This window comes from Drosophila virilis, chromosome 4, assembly GCF_030788295.1.
Source record: "Drosophila virilis strain 15010-1051.87 chromosome 4, Dvir_AGI_RSII-ME, whole genome shotgun sequence".
NCBI lineage: Eukaryota > Metazoa > Arthropoda > Insecta > Diptera > Drosophilidae > Drosophila > Drosophila virilis.
In genome coordinates, this window is record NC_091546.1 from 22,100,516 (window position 1) to 22,120,165 (window position 19,650).

General features: G+C 41.6%; 4 protein-coding genes across 6 annotated transcripts in view; 2 read left to right on the forward strand and 2 right to left on the reverse strand.

The window, feature by feature from the left end:
- The window catches only part of IFT52 (intraflagellar transport 52), a 37,925-nt gene extending 24,220 nt beyond the window's left edge, over positions 1–13,705 (reverse strand). The window contains exons 1-4 of one of the 3 annotated variants that reach the window (XR_001450115.3): positions 13,278–13,705; positions 12,571–13,216; positions 11,575–12,130; positions 8,604–8,745 (exon numbers count right to left, since the gene is read on the reverse strand). Coding sequence is in view for 1 of the 3 variants with exons in the window: in XM_070209461.1 (XP_070065562.1) it covers positions 11,585–12,130; positions 12,571–13,216; positions 13,278–13,390 (1,305 nt within the window). In the remaining 2 variants the exon portion in view is untranslated. Of the gene's footprint in view, positions 1–8,603; positions 8,746–11,029; positions 12,131–12,570; positions 13,217–13,277 lie in introns of those variants that run through there. The other 2 variants (XR_011416797.1, XM_070209461.1) reach the window with 2 other exon arrangements.
- A 77-nt stretch (positions 13,706–13,782) lies between these two features.
- On the forward strand, positions 13,783–15,214 carry COX5B (Cytochrome c oxidase subunit 5B). Its single transcript, XM_002051135.4, has 3 exons — positions 13,783–13,965; positions 14,729–14,902; positions 14,972–15,214. The coding sequence occupies exons 1-3, from the start codon at positions 13,884–13,886 to the stop codon at positions 15,076–15,078; spliced, it is 363 nt and encodes a 120-aa protein (XP_002051171.1). The 5' UTR covers positions 13,783–13,883; the 3' UTR covers positions 15,079–15,214.
- Positions 15,215–15,895: 681 nt separating this feature from the next.
- On the forward strand, positions 15,896–16,739 carry COX5BL (Cytochrome c oxidase subunit 5B-like). Its single transcript, XM_002051134.2, has 2 exons — positions 15,896–16,186; positions 16,250–16,739. The coding sequence occupies exons 1-2, from the start codon at positions 15,991–15,993 to the stop codon at positions 16,528–16,530; spliced, it is 477 nt and encodes a 158-aa protein (XP_002051170.1). The 5' UTR covers positions 15,896–15,990; the 3' UTR covers positions 16,531–16,739.
- Positions 16,725–19,459, reverse strand: Trmt6 (tRNA methyltransferase 6 non-catalytic subunit). The gene is made up of 3 exons (XM_002051133.4): positions 19,105–19,459; positions 18,365–19,025; positions 16,725–17,553 (listed from the first exon to the last, which is right to left on the reverse strand). Exons 1-3 carry the CDS (start codon positions 19,432–19,434, stop codon positions 17,204–17,206), a joined length of 1,341 nt encoding a protein of 446 aa, XP_002051169.1. The 5' UTR covers positions 19,435–19,459; the 3' UTR covers positions 16,725–17,203.
- Between the last annotated feature and the right edge of the window lie 191 nt (positions 19,460–19,650).

Here is a 19,650-nt window from a genome sequence, read left to right on the forward strand (position 1 = left end):
CGCCAACTCGCCCAGACGATAATCAAATATTTGAGCAGCCATTTTGAAAAAAAAAAAAAAATAAATAAAAAGGAGTAAACGGCACAACTCCAGCAACCCTCGCAGCAGACTAAGGCGCATGCGTGGGCACCCCAAAAAGAAAGTGAAAAAAAAAAACATAAAACAATTGAGTTGCGCTCAATGCAAGCCTCGGGTATTTTGGGGGCGTGCCCAACTACCTCTAGGCGACAATCGTATTGAATTTAAAGTTCACTTTAAAAGCACTTTTATTTTGACATTTGGTTTCCAAAAACAATCAGCCACAAGTTCTTGTTGGTCATTTGTATTAGTTTGTATTAGCAAATTCAATAAATAAATAGTTCTTGAGTGAAAGTTAAAATTTTCATAGCGACTTTATTAAAATGGAACTAGAGAACACTTGCGAATTCTTGCTCAAAATAATATTAAAGGTATTCAAAATGTTCATAATTTCAGAACCCAGTTCTTGAGTAGAACCAGTTCGCGGTGAAATAAAATCCAATCAGAAAAGGGCTCAAGAGTTTAGTTCAAAATAAGTTTAAAATACAATCAGAAAAAACTAAAAATTGTTTGCTCTAAATAAGTTAAAAGGTTCTCAAAATGATGATATATTAAAGCAAAAACTTCTTATTTCAAGAAAATTTTTAATTTTAAAAATAACTTGAGCTAAAAATTGCAACCATTGAATATAGTAATTTGTTAGGAAACGAATTGTACTTAATTTAAGCGAAGTGATATATTTTTATAACAGTTTTAAATGAAGAAAGATCAAACCCAATTATTGAATTAAGTACTTTTTACTTAAATTCCGCGTTTTTATTTCATTTCTATACAAAGTTTAGAGAAAAAAAACGAAACTGAGAACACAATTTTTCTGAGAATTTAGTTACCAAAAATATTATATTAATTGACTCAAACGCTTCAGTTTAAGCTTCAGTATAGAAACTAGCTCAACAACTTCCTATTCCTTTCCATTAAATAGAGCCAAAATAGAACATATAATTTATTTTAAATCTTTTAAATAGACAGAGTGCAATGCTTTTTAGACTTTCCAGTTTTAAAACCTGCCTTAGTGACTTTTTCAAGGGTATTTCAAATGCAAAGCGGACTAATTTCAGCGTACAAGTCGTACACTTTTTGCATAAACTGTATGCGCTGGCAAAGCGGTTCATTCATAAAATCAAAAACCGACAATCGACAAGTTCTCTCCCGGTAATAGGATTATGAGGCACACGTGCTCAATGTCAGGCCCGCGGGCCAGGCCGTGCCCCTTACTGCAGCAAATGTTTGCTGCAACTGGCAATGCGACAGGAGGAGAGGGGGTGGGGCCGTGCCGGGCCGGGGCTGAGTCAAGAGCATCGGGCATCGAGCAGCACGAGAGTCGACGCCCCAAGAGCTTGGGTAGGCAGCGACAACAGCGCTCAACGCTGACGTCTCAAATGCTCGCTGCCTTTTATAGCCTTGGCTTTTATTATTAGTGACGGATTTCCGAGTCATTAGACAAAGTTATGCCTCGGACCACCGCGTCTGTTTAAGCTACTTAAACGCGCCGCCCGCCCACGCCCCAAATCTGCACTGGATGATGGCCGACCATCGACACGGCGACAGCGGGAAGGGGACAGTGTTGGGTGGGTGGCTCGGTCAGTCAGGGACGCGACTTGCTCATGTCGCAATTGACGGGCGTCAGCTTAAGGCCTTGACAGCTTAGCATTTAATAAAACAAATAAACTGATAAATGTGCGCGAGATTGCCCACAAATGTGGCGCATTAATTTGTGGTTCTTGCTTTTCGGGTCTCGAAAGCGGGCGCAAAGGGACCCACAGCACTGCGAGGCGCGTTTCACCCACGCCACTTAAACACAAATCAATAACTTTATTATCCAAAAAAAAAATATAAATAAATAATAATACAAAAAAAAAAAAAAAACCACCAGGCAATACCTCCAGCTAAAACCCAGAGCCATGTTTTACGAGCTGAAAAGCGTCTTGTTTAACTGCCGCGGACAATGAGCACCCGCTGTGCGCGTTAAAAATCGCTGGAGTTGGAGTCGGAGCTGGAGTTGGAGCTGGGACCAGGCTAAAAAGGGATTCCACTCCGTTTACATTGGTCGGGTCGAGCGGGCGCCGTGCGTTCATAATTTATGCCAACGGCTCTCTGTAGCGCCAGTTGACAGTAAGTCAGAGAAAAGGAAACCCAGCTGGCGATGGGTCACACACAGTAAAGTAAATACTAAAATGAGTCAGGCTGGTTTGAGAGCTGAGGGTAAAGGTTCAGCTAGTTAAAATGTGATAAAACCAAATTGAATGAAGAGGGACCCTGCTTCGAGAGTAACCTATCAAGTTTATGTGGACGAAAGAGGGCCAGTTAATCAAGCAACCCTCAATAAGAAACCGAGGATTGTCAGCTAAAATAAGAATAGAAACAAATATTGAGGGTAGCTCTAGGATCAAATAAGTTTGATGAAATGCACTGGCATAGCGATTGCAACTCAAACTACGAATAAGGCGAATTGCCTTAAATTAAATGCGAAGCATCTAATTATATTTTGCAACACTGTCATTCTATACACAGATAACGTTAAATACTTGGACCATAGTCTTTGGGCATGATTCAATCAAATAATGAGTATTAAAAGTAGCTAACATAGTTAACATTCTTTTCGAACTACGTACACGATATTGCCTTAGATTAAAAAGGCAATATCTAAGTACATTTTGCAACACAGTCATCTTACACATAGATAGTACTTTTATTAACATTTTTTCTGAGAATGCCTTTAACGCCGCCAATCCAGCGAGAGCAATAAAAGTCGCAGACATTGTTTTACAAAATTGATTACATTGTTGTCGAACTACGCGTAAACGCTAATGTCTTAGTGCAGAGTATATTTTCAAGCACAGTCATTTTATACATAGAGCAAGTCGCTTGTGTGATCGATAAAGATAAATACTTGTACAAAAGACTTTGGAGATGATTAAGCTAACTAGTTCTTTGTAAGAACGTCCGATCGTTCCTATAGCAACTATATGATATAGTGGTACGATGTTGTTACGATTTTGGGTAACAGTAAAAATAATAATTGTCGATGTTTGATCCAGATATCTCGTTAAACAAAAACGTTTTCCATAAAAGAACCTACTTGTCGACCGACATTTGATATAGTTAGATGCTTTAAAAATTACAAATCATCTCGATTTACTATATTAATTTAGAATTCATAATAAATTTAACACAGAAAAAAGGTTTTAAAAAAATTGAAAAATAACAATTTAATTTAAAAACACAAATTTGTTATAGAATGGAGCGATATTTGAACTTTAAATCTAATTTTACTGTTTGCTTCATTGACTATGTTAGCCAGCCAATCTCTTTTTAAATCCTTTTTAAGACTAAATCAATTTTTAAATTTAAGTACTACCCAATATTTAATGAATTTTGATCATTTTTATTTCCATTTAATTGACAAAAAGAATCTTTCGCTTGTTTCAAAAGCAGCATTCACCGCTTTACAACACTGTCTAACAAAACTCTACAATATCTTAGAGCAAAAAGAGCAACTTTTCATTTAAGCTACAATTTAAATGAAGCACAATTATCCTTTTAAGAAGCACAGCTCTTCGCTTACAAATTACACACCAACTCTTTGCCCCGCACAGGAGAGCCCCCACATTTATGCCCCCCTTCTAGTTTTACCGCCCGCTGCCAGCTTATCACATTCAAGTTTATTGACTTTTGTATACATATTTGGCTGATGTTTCTTTTTTTTTTTTTGTATTTTTTTTTTCTTTTGTTTAGCCGCTGGCACTGTGAACGGCGCCAGATTTTGAGACAGTCACCAATTCAGTGCCTGTGCAGTCATGTACACAAGTCGTTATTATTTGATAGGGTCAAGTGTCGCTCGACAAAAAAAAAAACAAAGCAAAAACAAAAACAACAAGAAAAACCCAAGAAAATAGCAAAAAACACACATGAATATAAATAAATGTCTGAGCCGTCAGGCTCAACAATGACAAATTGAGGGGTCAAAGCATTTACTGAATAGCGGGAGAACCTTTTAATTGATGGCATGTGCCCAAAATTAGTTGGCACAAAAACCAAAAGAAAAATTTAAGAATGGAATAGAAAATAGATGAAATGATAAACTATTTAAGAATGGAATAGAAAAATGATGACAGAAGACTCAAGAATGGAATAGAAACAATTTAAGATGAAAGCTGACTTAACTGCAAATTCGAAAAAGCAGCTCTTCACTTTAAGAAGTAAATCCCAACTTTTAGTTATATATAAATAAATTTATTCAACCTGATTTAGTGATTGACTGTTTAATAATCGATGTGGAAAGCTAGAAAGGAGAATTTTTTACAGTAGCCTGATTGAAGTGAAGACTTTAACAAGTTCTCGAAGTATCTATCAAATAAAACTAAAGAGATTTGTGAAAAGCGTCTGGTTTTTTTCCAATTCACTTTCAACTATTTTTTGAAGATACGTTATAAAAATTGATTGAAGGGGTCAATGTTATAATGAAAATGGGAGAGAAGCACACATTTGGCCCGTTCGATGCCTGCCAATAAACTATAATCGTGTGTAGGAGAGAAAGCACTGGCTCATCAGTCAAAATTCCTCAGGTTTTGCCCATAAAAAATGACTTGACTGTGAACTTTCAAATTCCTGTCTAGGCTGGGCACAAGAAAGAACGCCACTTACTACCAATTCGAATTCCAATTCGAGTTCCAATTTGAATTTAAAGCCTTGGCCAAGCCATTGCATACCAAGTCTTATTTTAGATTTAGCGATTACATCGGGTTAATGAGCCGCACCGGACAGGGGCAACACATCAGAGCCAAAGCTGGAACTTGGCACGTGTAAACGACACCCAAATTAGAGGCAGATTATTTTATTACATGCCATGTCAGGCGTACGCGCCGCTTCTATCTGTGATGCGCCTTCCGAGAAGTGTTGCCGAGCTGCGACTTCTGATGCAATCAGTGTCAGCAGCGGCCACAAGCCTCCGGCTGACTGACTGACTGACTGACTGCCTGACTGCCTGACGGGCTGGTCATTTGATAAGCACGTTCGCTTATCGGGGGCCAAATCGACTGGCCACGGCAGCGGCCAAGTCTTTGTCATGTAAAAATGTCGCCCAGCTGGCCAAAATCAATTTGAAACTTGGCGCCAGTTAAATGAGCCACAAGCCCCAAAGCGCAGCATGCGCCCCAGACTCTATACGCGGCGCTCGGTTAATTAAGTTATAAAAATTATATTTTATGCATACGATTTGCATTTTTATGAGCGTCAAATTTAACATGCAGCGCTTTGATTTACGACACTAACTAGACACCGCCCCGGCCCGAACCGCCCGCGCACAGCTCTCTGTGGGCGTTTGTTAAACCTGTGTAAAACTGACAAATGATCAGGTGTGACTTATGACATCTTGAGCGGAAATTCCTGCTGCCAGATAAGAGCCTGGCGAATCATCTCACACATCTAAAATTTCAAATCTTGTTTCGAAAATGTTCAAAACGCTGAAAAACTCTGTGCAACGCCTCAGATTTGCAATGCCTTTTCTTTGGAGCGGCAAAAAATAAACCATAAAAACCGCAAGATCAGCAAAGTATCAACCTGGTCAAAACAACAGCGACAACAACCACACGAAAGATGCTCAGCAAACTAATGAAAAAAAAAATAACTAAATAAAACTAGCAATTTTTTCATTTGATTATACAGAAAATGCAGTAAAGTGTGTGACACTCCGACAGATACTCTAACTAAATGAAATTTAGCAAAAAAATGGTCAAATTGTTAATAAAAAAAAATAGTTAGGGTATCAAAAAAACACAATAAGCGACATAAAAAAGCGTAAATGTGTGTGAGCTTATGTAATATTAAGGCTGGATTACAAAAATTTGAATCGAAGATCCTCTAACGAAATCTGTTAACTCATTTCTTCTGAGTAATAGAGAGAGAGAGAGAGAGAGAGAATGTAAAAAAGAGTGAGAGAGAGGGGAGCAATAAGAGTGAAGCGATTTTAAGTTCATTTGCGGCTTAATCAAACAAAAAATTCTATCTAAAGTGAACCTTTCAAATAAATTATATAAAAAAAGAAGCTTGAATTAAAAACGACAAAAGCTTAATTGCAACAAGTTTTAACTTCTCTCTGCTTCCAATGTTTCTCTCTTTAGGAAACTGTATGTTAAGACGAAGAGACTGTCAAAGTCGGAATGCCCAAATCGGTGGCAGTGTGTTTGTTTGTTGTCGTCTGCTCGACTGGTTTGTTCGCAAAGCGTCAAAAATTTGTTCTTATATATCATTTTAATAATTCTTATTCGCTTTTTTTTTTCTCGCTAGATTTCTTTATAATTCTGCTTTATTTGTAGCATGTTTTGACATTTTTATAGCTTCAGGCAAGGCGCGTTGACGACATTGCGCATTTCTGCTTTAATGCTTTGCTGCACAGCGCGAAAGAGACAGGCAGCAGCGCAGCGTCCGAGAGAGAGAGAGAGAGAGAGAGATAGGTGCCCAACAAAATGGCGGCCTGCTGTAAAAGCTTTGACAAGCACATGTCAAAATTGATGGCACGACGTGAGGCACGACACGACACGACACGAGACGAGACGGCGCGACACGACTCGGTTGCGTGCTTATCGGGCCAACACGTTTTGTATTTAAACGCTTCGCAGCTACCCATTTTGGAGCTGCCTCCTGGCTGGCTGCTGCCTCCTGGCTGGAACACCCATTTAACAAGTCAACCTCAACGGGCAAAACCATAAATATTGGCAATTTAACAGAGTCAACAGTATGGCACTCGACTGCGTATCGGACCGGGGTCCATAATACACCTTGTCGTACACGATGCTTATCTCTTGGAATTTCTCGTGCGTGTCGCTGTGCCAAAAACAAAAGCAACAAATACCCGTCGATTAACCAAATGCGTATTAACGAATTCACAAATACTCTAATGCAATAATATTTCGAAAATCTGATTAGCTAAACTGATCGGCAAATACTTCTCTTCTAACAGATTCAAGTCACAAATGCGAATTATCGAATTAAGATGAGATGAGATTTTATACTTAATGGGCGAAATAATATGCGAAATATATTGCAAGATATTGAATAGGAATTTGCAAAAGGGATTCATATATATATATATGGGCAAAACAAATGCCAGGCATCGAATTAAGGAGAAGGGATTTCAGATATCGGATAATGTGAAATGCAGTCAACAAACTAGCAGTTACCCTATGACCTTTAGCAGCATTGTTTGTCAAACATTGCCAAGACTTCATTATACCCCATTGCAAGCATTTTAAAGGGCATGCAACAAGCTGAAGCCTGGCCAGGAGCTGTCGCTCGCTGTCGCTGTTGCCAACGAAGGAGGGGCAGACGGGCTTGGGGCGTGCGTGAAAAATTAGCCGTGGAAATGCATGTCGTGCTTGTTGTTGTTGTTGTCGTTGTTGTCGTTGTTGGTGTTGTTGTTGGTGTTGTGGCCTGTCGCCATTTCTCGCAATGCGGCTAATAAGCGCAACATGCTCATAAAATTTCGAAAGCTGCCACAGTCTGATTTGATTTCATTTTAAATTGTACACGCGCTTGAAATTTTGTTGTTGTTTTTCTTTTTTTTTTTTTTCAAATGTTGCAGTTTGTGGGCATGTGATTTGTTTTGCATTTACATGCATCATTAGAGCCTGTTGTACAACGCGGCCTTATGACAAATTAATAACAATAACGATAGCATAAAAGACAAGCTTTCTATTTCAATAATGGGCTTCCAATGTTCCCAGACAACCAAAACTCAAACAACAACAACAACAACAACAGCCCAAAGTTGACAACGAAGCGTGCCAAGCGAGACTTTGACTTGAACGGCTTGTTAGTTAACCCTTGTGTGTGCCAGGGTATATAGTATGAAAAAGAAAACATTATTTGAAGTACTCAAAGATTTCTAGATTAACAATAAATTAACAACTTTTAAGGCCGCAACTATTCACTCAAAATGCAAGCGGATGATTAATTGATTGAAGTATTTTACAATTGTTAGCAATTATTTAGAAATGTCAGAGAAGAGTCTACGTTGTTGAGTATTGCTGAAGAAGCTCATTAGCAATTTTATGAAACGACGATTCCTGAAAACAAATTTGATCATTTTTATTATAGGCTCCAAGATGAAGTCGTAAGAGTTGGGAAACTAAATTCTTCAGATAAGTAACCTCTTGTTGTGTAAGTGAAAACTAACACTGAGTACTAAAAAAAAATGTTAGGATTAGATAAACTCAACTTTGTTAAACTAAATAAGAATTCAATGCTACTCCTGCAGAGTCGAACAGAATCTTTTTTCTTCATTCCGATTTAAACATACTTTTTTGGAATATTTGTGAGAAATGGTTTTACACTGTCCAAAATACATAGAGCTCGGGTAGTAGATCAACGAAATATTCCTGATTTGCCAGGAATATTGACTTATATATAAAGAATTGAGTTGATTGTTCTTAAGATATGGTTAAAATATTTAATGCATGCCCCAAAGTGCGCATAAGGGTTAAATGAAATATTTAAGCTGGATGCTGCTGCATCTCTAGGCCGCTTACCTGTTAATTGATTGTTACATTCTTTCCGTGCGTTGCTGTGTGTGTGTGTGTGTGTCTGTCTTCCTCTAGCTCTTTCGCTTCCACAGCTTGTTGTTGCTTGCCGTGATATTTGTTGTTGTTGTCGTCGTTGTTGTTGTTGTAGCTGTGGGGTATACAATGCAGACGTGTTGTTTTTTATGATGCCCATTTTTTGACAATGAAAATTATTGTGATGTCGCACGTTTTTGGTGGTGTAATTTAATTAAAACGATGTTCGCCAGCGACCCGCATCAGTGTGCTGGTTGGGGCGGGGCAGCGACCACCGCCAAGGCACGCTTTTCATGAGGGTTTTCCCGGAATTTTTCGGAACAGGTGACAAATGTGCGACACATTTTCTGTTTTCGTATTCGAATATGTGTATTAGCTAAAGGCCTGGCTGTCTGTGGGCCGAGACAGTGAGCAATCACAGCTGCTAAAAGGATGCCACTAAAAGTCAAACAAACCTCTTGACTTTTGATGATATTTGCACGGCCCAACAGGGGCAGGGGCAGGGGCAGGGGCTGAGGCAGGCGGTTAGAGCTGAGCCGGAGCGGAAGTGCAAAGGCAACAACAACAAACACAGCTGTTGTGGGTTTGCTCAGACTTTGGGAAATGGTCTGCGAGTTGCATTTGGATATTATTTTTATTTTATTTTTGCTTTCGTTATTTTCTGTTTTAAGTGAAAGAAGCGACAGCATATATGGAGAAGGCTGAGGAAAAACTTGTGCGGCTTCTGTTGAGCCTGTGAACCTGTTTGCCCGACTGAAACCATGAATGAACAGCCAAAGACAACAACAACAACAACAACAGAAACGACGACAACGTTCTCTTGGACAGCATTGTCACTGTCAATATATAGAAATGCACTCAAGGTAACTTCCTACTTGCCTCAGATCGTATTTCAATATAACCTCTTTTTACTTTTTTACTTGCAGCTTAATGCCCCTCCCCCACGACCGCACACACACACACACACACATAGACACACACATACAGACACCTCGTGCCCCCATAGTGCTACCCGTCGGTCAACAAAATGGCCACCATATGGAACAGTCGACGGAATAAAGCAAACGCTTGTGGGAATTTTCAATATTGATTGATTGACCACCCGAGAGCAGTCGGCAGTTGGCAATGTTCGTGGGTCATGGACTCAGCTAAAGATATATAGAAAAAAAGGCCAGGAATAAAACGAAATGGAAGTCAACTAAGCGATGCAAAAGATAGATAAAGAATTATCTACCACATGGCATGTTCTTTGGGAATCAATTCTATTTCTATCAAAAGATATCTTTTTCTGCTAGTCACAATATCTTAAATAAGCGCAAGTTGATTTTCCCGTCCTTATTGTTCCTCTAAAAGTTTTGCGATAAAGCAAAACGATATTGGTCAGATTTTGCTTATCGAGAGGCTGGACAGACGGACATGGTTATATGAGCTCAGCTGTTGATCTAGAATCTATATATACTTCATGTAGTCAGTAATAATATCCTCTAGAGCCGGACAAGGATGTGGTAAAGTTCAGCAAATGCTTTTAGCTGCAGCTGCTCGTAAGCTCTAGAGAATTTGGAATGGGAGTTCCTTTAACGCGACTCTCGTGATAAAAATTAGAAAGAAATTTACAAGCGTCAGTTGTTGGAATTTTTTTCTATTTTTTCTTTTTTTTTTTACAGGATATTCTCGGGCTAACAGTTGCTTTTTATTTGAATGTCGCAGCTCCCCAGAGCATCGAGGAGCTGCGATTGATGACACGCATTTATTGTGACAAGCATTAACTAGCGGTTTCACACACACCCACACACACACACACCCCCTCGGCCTGGGTGAACCCCCCCTCCTAGGCGACCCCACAACACAATTAGCAGCCGGCGTGCGCTCCCCTAAAAAGGAAAACAAATTGTCGACACCTAAAAACTGAGCAACTAGGCTGCTGCCCCTAGGGTATATCAATCCCCCCGATCCCCTCGCTCTCAGCTACGCCACTCGCTCATTTGTGGAAAATATTAATAAAAATAATTAATTGTGTGAAGAGCGCATTTGCAGTAAACATATTTTGATTATATATCTGGTAAGTATATAGCTTTACTTCCCACAGGTTTTGTATTACGGACCAAAATGTTCTGCACCTTCTGCGTAATTGAAGCAAAATTTTAACAAACTCAAGAGTCGCCGGCGGCGGTAGGCAACTGGCAAGGGAGTCGGAGGAGCAAGGGTGCCCCGGATCTAGGGCGTCGGGCGTCGGGGAGTCGGGCGAACGCCGGCCATGTTTGAATACGAGTCGCCAACATGTTTACATAAAACGGACTTGGTTTACAATTTGCTCAAAAAACCCTCAAACAAAATGCTAAATTTGCTTATTTTGCGAACAAAAAAAAAATATATATATATATAAGAAAAAAATAAAATATGACAGATAGAAGATTGCATACTCTTGCAGATATATAATAATAATTATATATAATATAGTACCCCGATACTGATTTAGTGTGGAATATCTTGATAAACAAAAAGGAGCTCATCTAAGAACTCATTTTTAATCGATTGTTCCTAGAGCAGCTATAGTTTTTATACAAACTCAATCTATGAGCGATTCTTTTAAGAGAAAAGGAATATAAGTACAGGGATATCTTATAGAACAGAAATATGCCTGCTCGATCGATTGTTTCTATATCCTACAGAGTTCCAATGTTGATAAGGTCTTAAGATATAGTCCCAATCATAAGAGGATTTCGATTTGCCAGTTTAAGCAGATATGTTTAAGCATCGGATGATTCGACGGATTGTTCCTATCAGAGCTATAACTTTTAGTAATCCCAGCATATATATATATATATATCTGTTGCACATTACGTGGCACAAATCTGACTAACCTGCGGCAAGAGTATATGCAAAAGAATAAAGCAAAAGCTTGAAAGGAATGCGCATTGCTGGCTGTTAATGGTAATTGGATCACCTGCTAGAGTCTAGTCCTCCGCATAGGGCGCATAGCTGGTTATCTGTCGCGCCACAATGTTGAGTATTTCGCGGGCGGGCATCTCCTGCTGCTCCCTGATGATGGCCGTGATGCGCGCACACTCCTTCACATAGTTCTCGAGCTCGCGCTGATTGGGCGCACGCCGTGACGACTCCTTGGACTGCAACGCCTGCAGGCACTGCCCAGTTATTTGTGCCAGCTGTGTGCGTGCCGGACTAAAGGTCTCGTCCAGATCGAACAGCTCCAACGGCGGCGCCGGCGGCTCACTGAAAATTGGCGGAAATGTGGCCAATTGCAGCGCCGGCAGCGGTATCTCAAATTGCGGCTTAATAATGCGCAACGGTTCGTAATTGACATGCAACTGCTCGTACGTATCGATCACATCCTTCAGCAAACGATTGCTCAGCGAGCAGAGGGTCATGTCGAACATTTGCTTAAAATCGGCGGGCATTTCCGTGCCAATGGAGTCGATCAGACAGGCCTTCGGCATATCGGCCAGGAAAGCCAAATCCGTGAAGTGTTTGTTGTCGTTTAGCTGTTGGAAATAGAATCGAATAGTTACAAAAATAAATCCAGATTCAGTTCTAGTCGGTTGTGCCCGACTAGGCGATACTCTGTAAGCGTGCCTACATTCGAAGTCTCAGCTATAAACACATCTGTTATTTATTTATATATTCCTAATAAACTTCTCTATTTATACTACGATGAGAATTTTGGTGTGTTTAGCTCAGAAATATGCCTCAACAAGAAGAGCAGTAAAGACTAGCTTCCTGCGCATAGAAACAGACAGACGGGCTATAATATTATATTATTGGATCGGAGATTTCTGCTTCCTTTCTTCTAAGCAGAAGGACAGACAGAGGCGCGGCTAAATCTTCCCGGCTCTTGATGCCAATATAGGTTCTGCTGACTGTTACATATAATCAGAACCAAACCAATATACCCCTTTTCATGGGGTGTATTCAGCTCACGCACCTCTACATCATTAAAGTCCAAATGCGTATAGCTTATCTCGCCAGTGCCCAGCAGCTGCAGCATATACTCCAGCATGGCATCGTTGGTTTTGTCCTGCAGATACTTATCGTGCCATATATAGCCACTGCCCAGTGCCAATATCTTGCCGCCCTTGGCATTGCTGAAGTAACCAGCCAGCGGGCGATTGAAGGGGTAGACAACGGGTCCGGTTGTTAGCAGCACATTGGCCGGCTCGGAGACATTTAGAGTAGCGCCGTATGGATACTGAAAGTGTATCTTGTACTTCTCATCGCTGAAATCGTAGTCCACCTTCTCGATGTCCAGTTTGAGCAGGTGCCGCCACATGGACTCACAGACAACGCCGCCGCCCACAATGCACTCCTTGGGATGAAAATTCTTATAGTAATGCGGACGCACAACGTTGTCACTGTTGATGTAGATGCCGTATTGCTCCAGAAAGAAGTTGACATTGGTATTGAACTCCTGTTCGCCGCCTTCGCCGAGCAGCACCAACAAGCTGCCACCCGACTGATCCACGTACTCCTTGAGCGCATCGAACTCCTCCTCGGTGAAGCGATCTTGTGGTCCTGCCAGCACAAAGATCTTTGAGCGCATCAAAGATTCCTGGTTCAGTTCGACATCGCTTCTGCGAATATACACATATATATATACTATATACTATATATATATCTGATAATTCCACTTACTGCTCGATATTCCAGTGCGGCTTCAGCTTGCGATGCAGCATCTTATAGTTGTCCGTTATTTGAAAGCGTTCATTTTTTGATATATCAAAGCAAATTGTCGGCTTATTGGCCATTTTGCTGTTTTTTCTATAGTTAAGTTTTTCTGTTTTGATAAATATTTTTGTGTACGCTTTTTGGTTGTCGTGGCAACAGCAGTGAGGGCACTTTAATAAGCAGTATTAGCTATATTATAGCTCTGTCAAACAAATATTTTTAGCCCGACACTTTTTTCAACTCAAATCCTTATTATGTGCCTTTGCAAACACGAATTAAATAAATCCACATCGTAATTTAATTTATGGTACATTACAGCTATTTGGGCGGCATTTGTTGTTTACCAAGAATCTGGCAACGCTGTGAGGCCAACTTCGCGCAGCTCAAAATTGCGCAGCTCGTTGCAGTTTATGGCAAACTAGCTCGATTGTATAGCATTATCGAACCAGTTCCGAGCCGAAGTACACAACTCATGAACCAACACCTGCCCTGAGTCTCGCTGTGAAAAATTACGAAAGAATTCGGCTGTTCAACGCACCCAAGACCAACAAATTTTGTGCTTACCGAACAATAATGGCATCAATCTGTGGACGCATGGCGCTGCGTGCCGCCGCACGCCAAAATGTGACATACCACTCCGTTCGCACCTGCAAAAGTAAGTAGGAATTGCGTACCAAAACGGCGCAACTTCGCCGTCACGTCCGCCTTGTTCGCGCGTGTGGCAGACAATCCCTTTGCTGCCAAGGCGCCTCCATAAGCCGTATTACATAATGCGGACACAAAATATATCAGGCCTGCTGTGTGTGCAACAAAGATTTAGCCAGATTTTAGATGGTGAAAAGTGTGCGGGTGGGAGGTTATGTAATAGCTGCGCCCAGTGAAAATTTGTGTTTTTATGAGTTTTAGCAAAAGGTGTACGCCAGCCAGCGTAATTTGCACCTCGCGGGGTTTCCAATCACTAACTAATACAACAACAGTTGGACAGTGTGTGTGTGTTTGTGTGAATGTGTACAAGGAGTAGATGATCGCTGTGTGTGCTTTTATATAACCAATATGCGCACACAGCTGATTCAGCAACTGTAAAGGCGAGCAGAGGCGCAGTGCGAAGGGGTTTTGGCATAGATTGTTATCACAACAAGAGGAAGCACTTGGCCACAGGCTGTCGCAGCTTAACCTGACCCTGTTTGCCAGCCGTTCTTCCTATGATATAGTAGTCCGATGCTGATAAGATCTTGTACATATGTTAGGCATACAGTGGGGCCTGGCTATGGCGAATCGGCTGTTGGTACTGCTCCAGAATTTATATAATTTATGAGCGCGGATTGGTCTCACTCAGTTGACGTGACACCCTCTGTAAGGGTATTTAGAATGCACGCGTATCAAAGCTTATCAATTTATAAAGATTTTCCTCTCTGCAGTGATGAACGATCCCTTGGAGCACGCCACGGGCATTGAGAAGCGCGAGCTGTTGCTGAAGGCGGCCGGCAACGATAATCCCTTCGACATGAAGGTGTTTAAGCGCGGTGCTGGCACCAAGGAGAACCCCAACTTGATTCCATCGGCCTTCGATGCCCGCATTGTGGGCTGCATCTGTGAGTAGACTGGCCTAAACAACTGCGATTCGATGAAACTAATTTCCGTACGCATTTTCACATCCGCAGGCGAAGAGGATCAGACCTACGTGCAGTGGATGTGGCTGCAGAAGGGCAACCAGAAGCGTTGTGAGTGCGGACACTGGTTCAAGCTGGTCGAGAAGGCAGCTGTTTAAAGTTATTATTAATTAATTAAATAAACCAATTAATAACAAAAACGACAAAACACACACACACAAACAAACAACCAACTATTAAGCTAAAAGTCAACAAAATAGCTTTCCAAATAAACAAACATCAATCCAAAAGTAATTGAATTGAAGAGAAATGCAAAACCAAATGCAATATGCGCCGCGTCCCGCTACAGTTTTTATTAACAACATAATTCTTAATTTGGAGCTAGCCGAGTTAGTTGCAGCAATGGAAAAGCGTGTACAAAAAAGGTTTAAATAAATTACTTTAAACAAAATATAATCCATTTCAATTGCATCAAGATATGTAGGACTAGTAGGCGTACCCGGCTCTGGCCAGAACCAGAATTTATCCAAAATGTTTGGCATCCCTTTTCCAGTATGTCGCAAGCTTTCAGTTTGCCCATTTTCACTGGGAAAGGTGGATTTTCGCAGTTTTCACCTATTTTCCGATCTGAAGGGTGGATCGAAAGCACTGAAGAACGGACTTATTTATTTTCAAATTAAAGTTTTACAATTAAGTTGCGCACATGCATTGTCAGGCAGGTTTTAAAGGCAGTTCGTCTGAGAAAAGAATCTATATTCGTTTGGAATTTTTAATGTCCCACCTAGGAGATTGCTCTTCGCCCCAAAAGCCGACTACTACGAAAGTTTCGCCGTTCTAGTTTTTAGGGCTGGTTCCCTGATTATCGCTGGAACCAGTTGAGAATTGTAACTAACGATTTAGAGTAATCCTCCTAGTAGGCCTACAATTTGTATATGTATATAACTTTTAAGCATTTCTACATATGAGAGCTCATTCCTTTTCATCATTGCAAAGGAAACGGATGCCATATTGAGCTAGACGTATATATTTCGTTTCAAAAAATATATTAAAAACATATTTGAGAAGTCAAGATGTCGTCATTCATCTCGCGACTGCTCAAATCTCCGTTCGCATCCAAGCGTCTCGTCTCGCAATTGACACAACGCGGCGAGGGCAAGCTAGGCGCAGTGCTGCGTCAGCTCGGCCTGAAGCGTGTGCTCGGCGTCTTTGGGGTCAAGGAGGGTGCCGGCACGCGTGCCATATCCACAACTCCGGTCTTGAAGAAAGGTGAGTGAGAGAAACATGCGCACGTTTTGGTCTGGCATAATGCAGCTACTTTGAATGCCATAGAGCTGACCGATGACATGGAGCTGGCCACGGGCATTTTCAAGCGCGAGCTAATGCTACGCCAGGCAGGCTGCAACGATCCGTGGGCCATGAAGAGACCCATGAAGCGGGGCGCAGGCAGAGAGAATGATCCGACGGTCATACCGTCGGCATTTGATGGCCGCCTCGTAGGTTGCTTGTGCCTCGGCGATCGTGCACCCAAGTGGATGTGGCTGGAAAAGGGCAACCCCAAGCGCTGCGAATGCGGACACTATTATGTGCTAAAGAATGTGCCGGCTATTTAAATCGGACAACGGGACAAATGGAGCGCTGTATCTACACACAAACGCACAACGAAAACACACACACACACACACAACAAATGCTTATCAATAATAAATACTCGTACACAAAAAATTCACACGCCAACAAACACATTGAACTGATCTACAGAAAACAACAAGTATCGAAACCTAAATAGTATTCATAAAACATTGCATGATATTATCCAAAATTGGACATCTATTTATTGACATTCAGTGAGCGCTCTCTTGTCTGTACCCATTGATAACGGGGGGAAAGGGTATAGTGGAGACATCTTTGACCCGTTACGGTCTGTTCGCGGAGGATCAGTTGGCATTGAATGTGAATAAATGTGGTATATTGGCACGTTCAGGGAGGTTAAGAAGACCTAGTCGAGAAATCTAAAAATAGTTTTTTTATCTTCCCAAATTCTATTTTTTAATCGACAATTTGGGTTTATTTGGATCTGGATCTGATGTATGAAGTACATTCATACCATGTCGAATACAAAAGGGAAAACATTTAAGCTGTCCGACTGTGCGTTAAACCGAGCTTGTACTGTATTGTCGGTAATTGTTTCTGCATATTACCTAGTTGTCGTTTAACTAACTACATAACTATTTTGTGTTTTGCTGGTGTCATCCTTTCGCCAGCTGGTCCTTAGTTACTTTTTAGTTATTTCAGTGTGTAGCCGGTCAAGAGGTAGCCACTGTTACCGCTCATGTTGACCTCGGGATGTGATCGATTTGGCAGTATTTGATACATGCGCATCCAGTTGGAGGTCACATGCAGGTTGGTCACCTTGCCGGACGTCTTCAGCTCCATGTAAATTTCCTGCAGCAGTTCCTTGCATGTGCTGAAGATAACAATGGGTCGCGAGGGTTTCACCAGCGGCAGCAATGCCTGCAATATATTCGACGGATGCTCCTTGGCAGCCATCACCAGGTTGTCGAATTTCGCATTCATCAGCGCAACGGCGCGTTTGTTCTCCAGTTGCCAGTGCAACGGCCCGGATTTGTTGGTTGCTTTAGGTAAAATCAAAAGATAATTGAAATATATCATTTGTTTGATTGGCAACCTGCCAAAACCAAATTCGAAAATGATTTTCCAAAACACGTCTCATTTAATATACGCTGATCCCATTGAAAATGGCTAATGCATTTGTGCAATTGTACATAACAGGCAGAATGAAGCATTTCCAACCCCATAAACTATATAAATTCTTGATCAGCATCAATAGCCGAATCGATCTGGCCATGTGCGCCTGTCTTTTTGTCTGTCTATCTTGTATACAGATCAAGTATCTTTCTTTCTATGGCAAGAAGAGAGCACTGTTGCTAATATTTAAATTCATTATTTTTTCATTGGCATCCAATTCTTGGTACAGATGTAGTGTATAAGTAAAGTGTAATGTAAACACGAAGATGTGTAACGCTCACACATTGGGAGCGTCGCAAAGTTTCTCCTCAAACGCAAGTGGCCGATTGGCTCTCGCTCGGCAAGGCCGAAATGGACGCATGCCGAATGCAACTTGTTGATGCTCTCACCAGCAACTGGGTCAGTCGCCGGCAAAGCTGTTTCGGCTGAATTGGGCATAATTTATCTAAGATCATATTAATCGCCTTAATATTTATATTGTCGGGTTATCAGGTTGGAGATGTTTCCTTGTGTCTGTTATACATTTGATGGAAAAATTAGTAATCAAATTGTTTTATGCAACCATTTTCAAATAATTTCGACATTTGCGGAGTTCATTTTCCGGTTCTTTTTCCGGTTTTCGGTTCTCTTCCGCTTAATCAAGGAAAGGAGCATCAGCTTTAGATATAGATTGCTTACAGTTTGACGATTCGTCCAATTTGACCTTCTTGGAGCTGGGCTCAATGTTGTCGCTCTGCTCCTCCGTGTTGGTATCGCTGTCATCTGTGGGGGTTACTAGCTCCGCTGCCTCCTTGGTTGGCGCCGCTGTTTCCACTTCTGTGGGAGCTTCTGTTTTCGCCTCTGGCCTGTCGCCCTGATAAAACTCACGCAGCACCGAGTACAGATTGACAGAGATGCAGCGCTGTTGCTGTTCCAGTGGCAATTTGAGCGCCAGCAGAGCTTGCTTTTGTGGCACATTGCCGGGATGCATGTGTACAAGTGTTGCCTCTGTGCCGGCACCCATGGAGTTCAGCATGGCCGCCGGCAAGAGACCATTCGTGCCGCTCTCGTATAACAAATAGCTGCCAAATCCAGAGACACCCGAGTAGGAGATTATTTGGGAGAGCGTATCCACACGTATGCCCATTATCTTATCAGCGTCCTGTCGATGGAATATGTCGGCCATTAGACGTATACTGGGCTGGCGAATTTGGACAAACTCAAAGTACTTTTTCTCCTTCTTCAGCAGATACTTGTCCTGTGAGTACTCGGTGCGTGTGTGAAATGTTTTCGAGTTCTCCACCAGCTTCTCAATTATTTTGCTGGACTCGTTACACGCCTCGCGCAGCTGCTCAATATCCTGCAAATGAAGGTTGCCCCTGTTGTTGTTTTTTTTTTTGCTTTCTTTGTAACACGCGGTAAATCTGAGCCCTACGTACCGCGGACTTGAGGGCCTGCGCCTCGCCATTGTCGCTGATGTCCCGATTGTCGGCTCCACTGCTGGAAATGTTTAGCACATCCCGTATGCTGCGCAATTCATTTTCGGTGCACAGCTCGAGCCGGTGCTGCCGTTGGGCGCCACGTTTGCCCACCTTCGACTCCTTGACGCACATCTTGAACGTGGAGCCATACGGTTGATCCAGCAGCGACTTTAGCTCCAGATGCTCCTTACCCAATGTGGCTGTCGCATCAAGGCTTCCAAATTTTTGCAATTTCGTGTACTTTTGACGCTGAATAACAATATAATCGCCCAACTGTATGGATGCCATTGCGACTTAAATCACATAAAAAAAATTCGATAGGCAAACATGCGATAACATAAGGAAATATAAAAAATATATCGAAAGGTAGCACATTTTAGTTCCCAAATGGTTTCCTCTGAAGCAAGCTCCAGTACCAAAGTTATCTCCACTGGTTTAAGAAATGTCACATTTTCCAATTTCACATTATGGTGTTCCACCGGTTGTCGTTGAAATGTGAGTGGG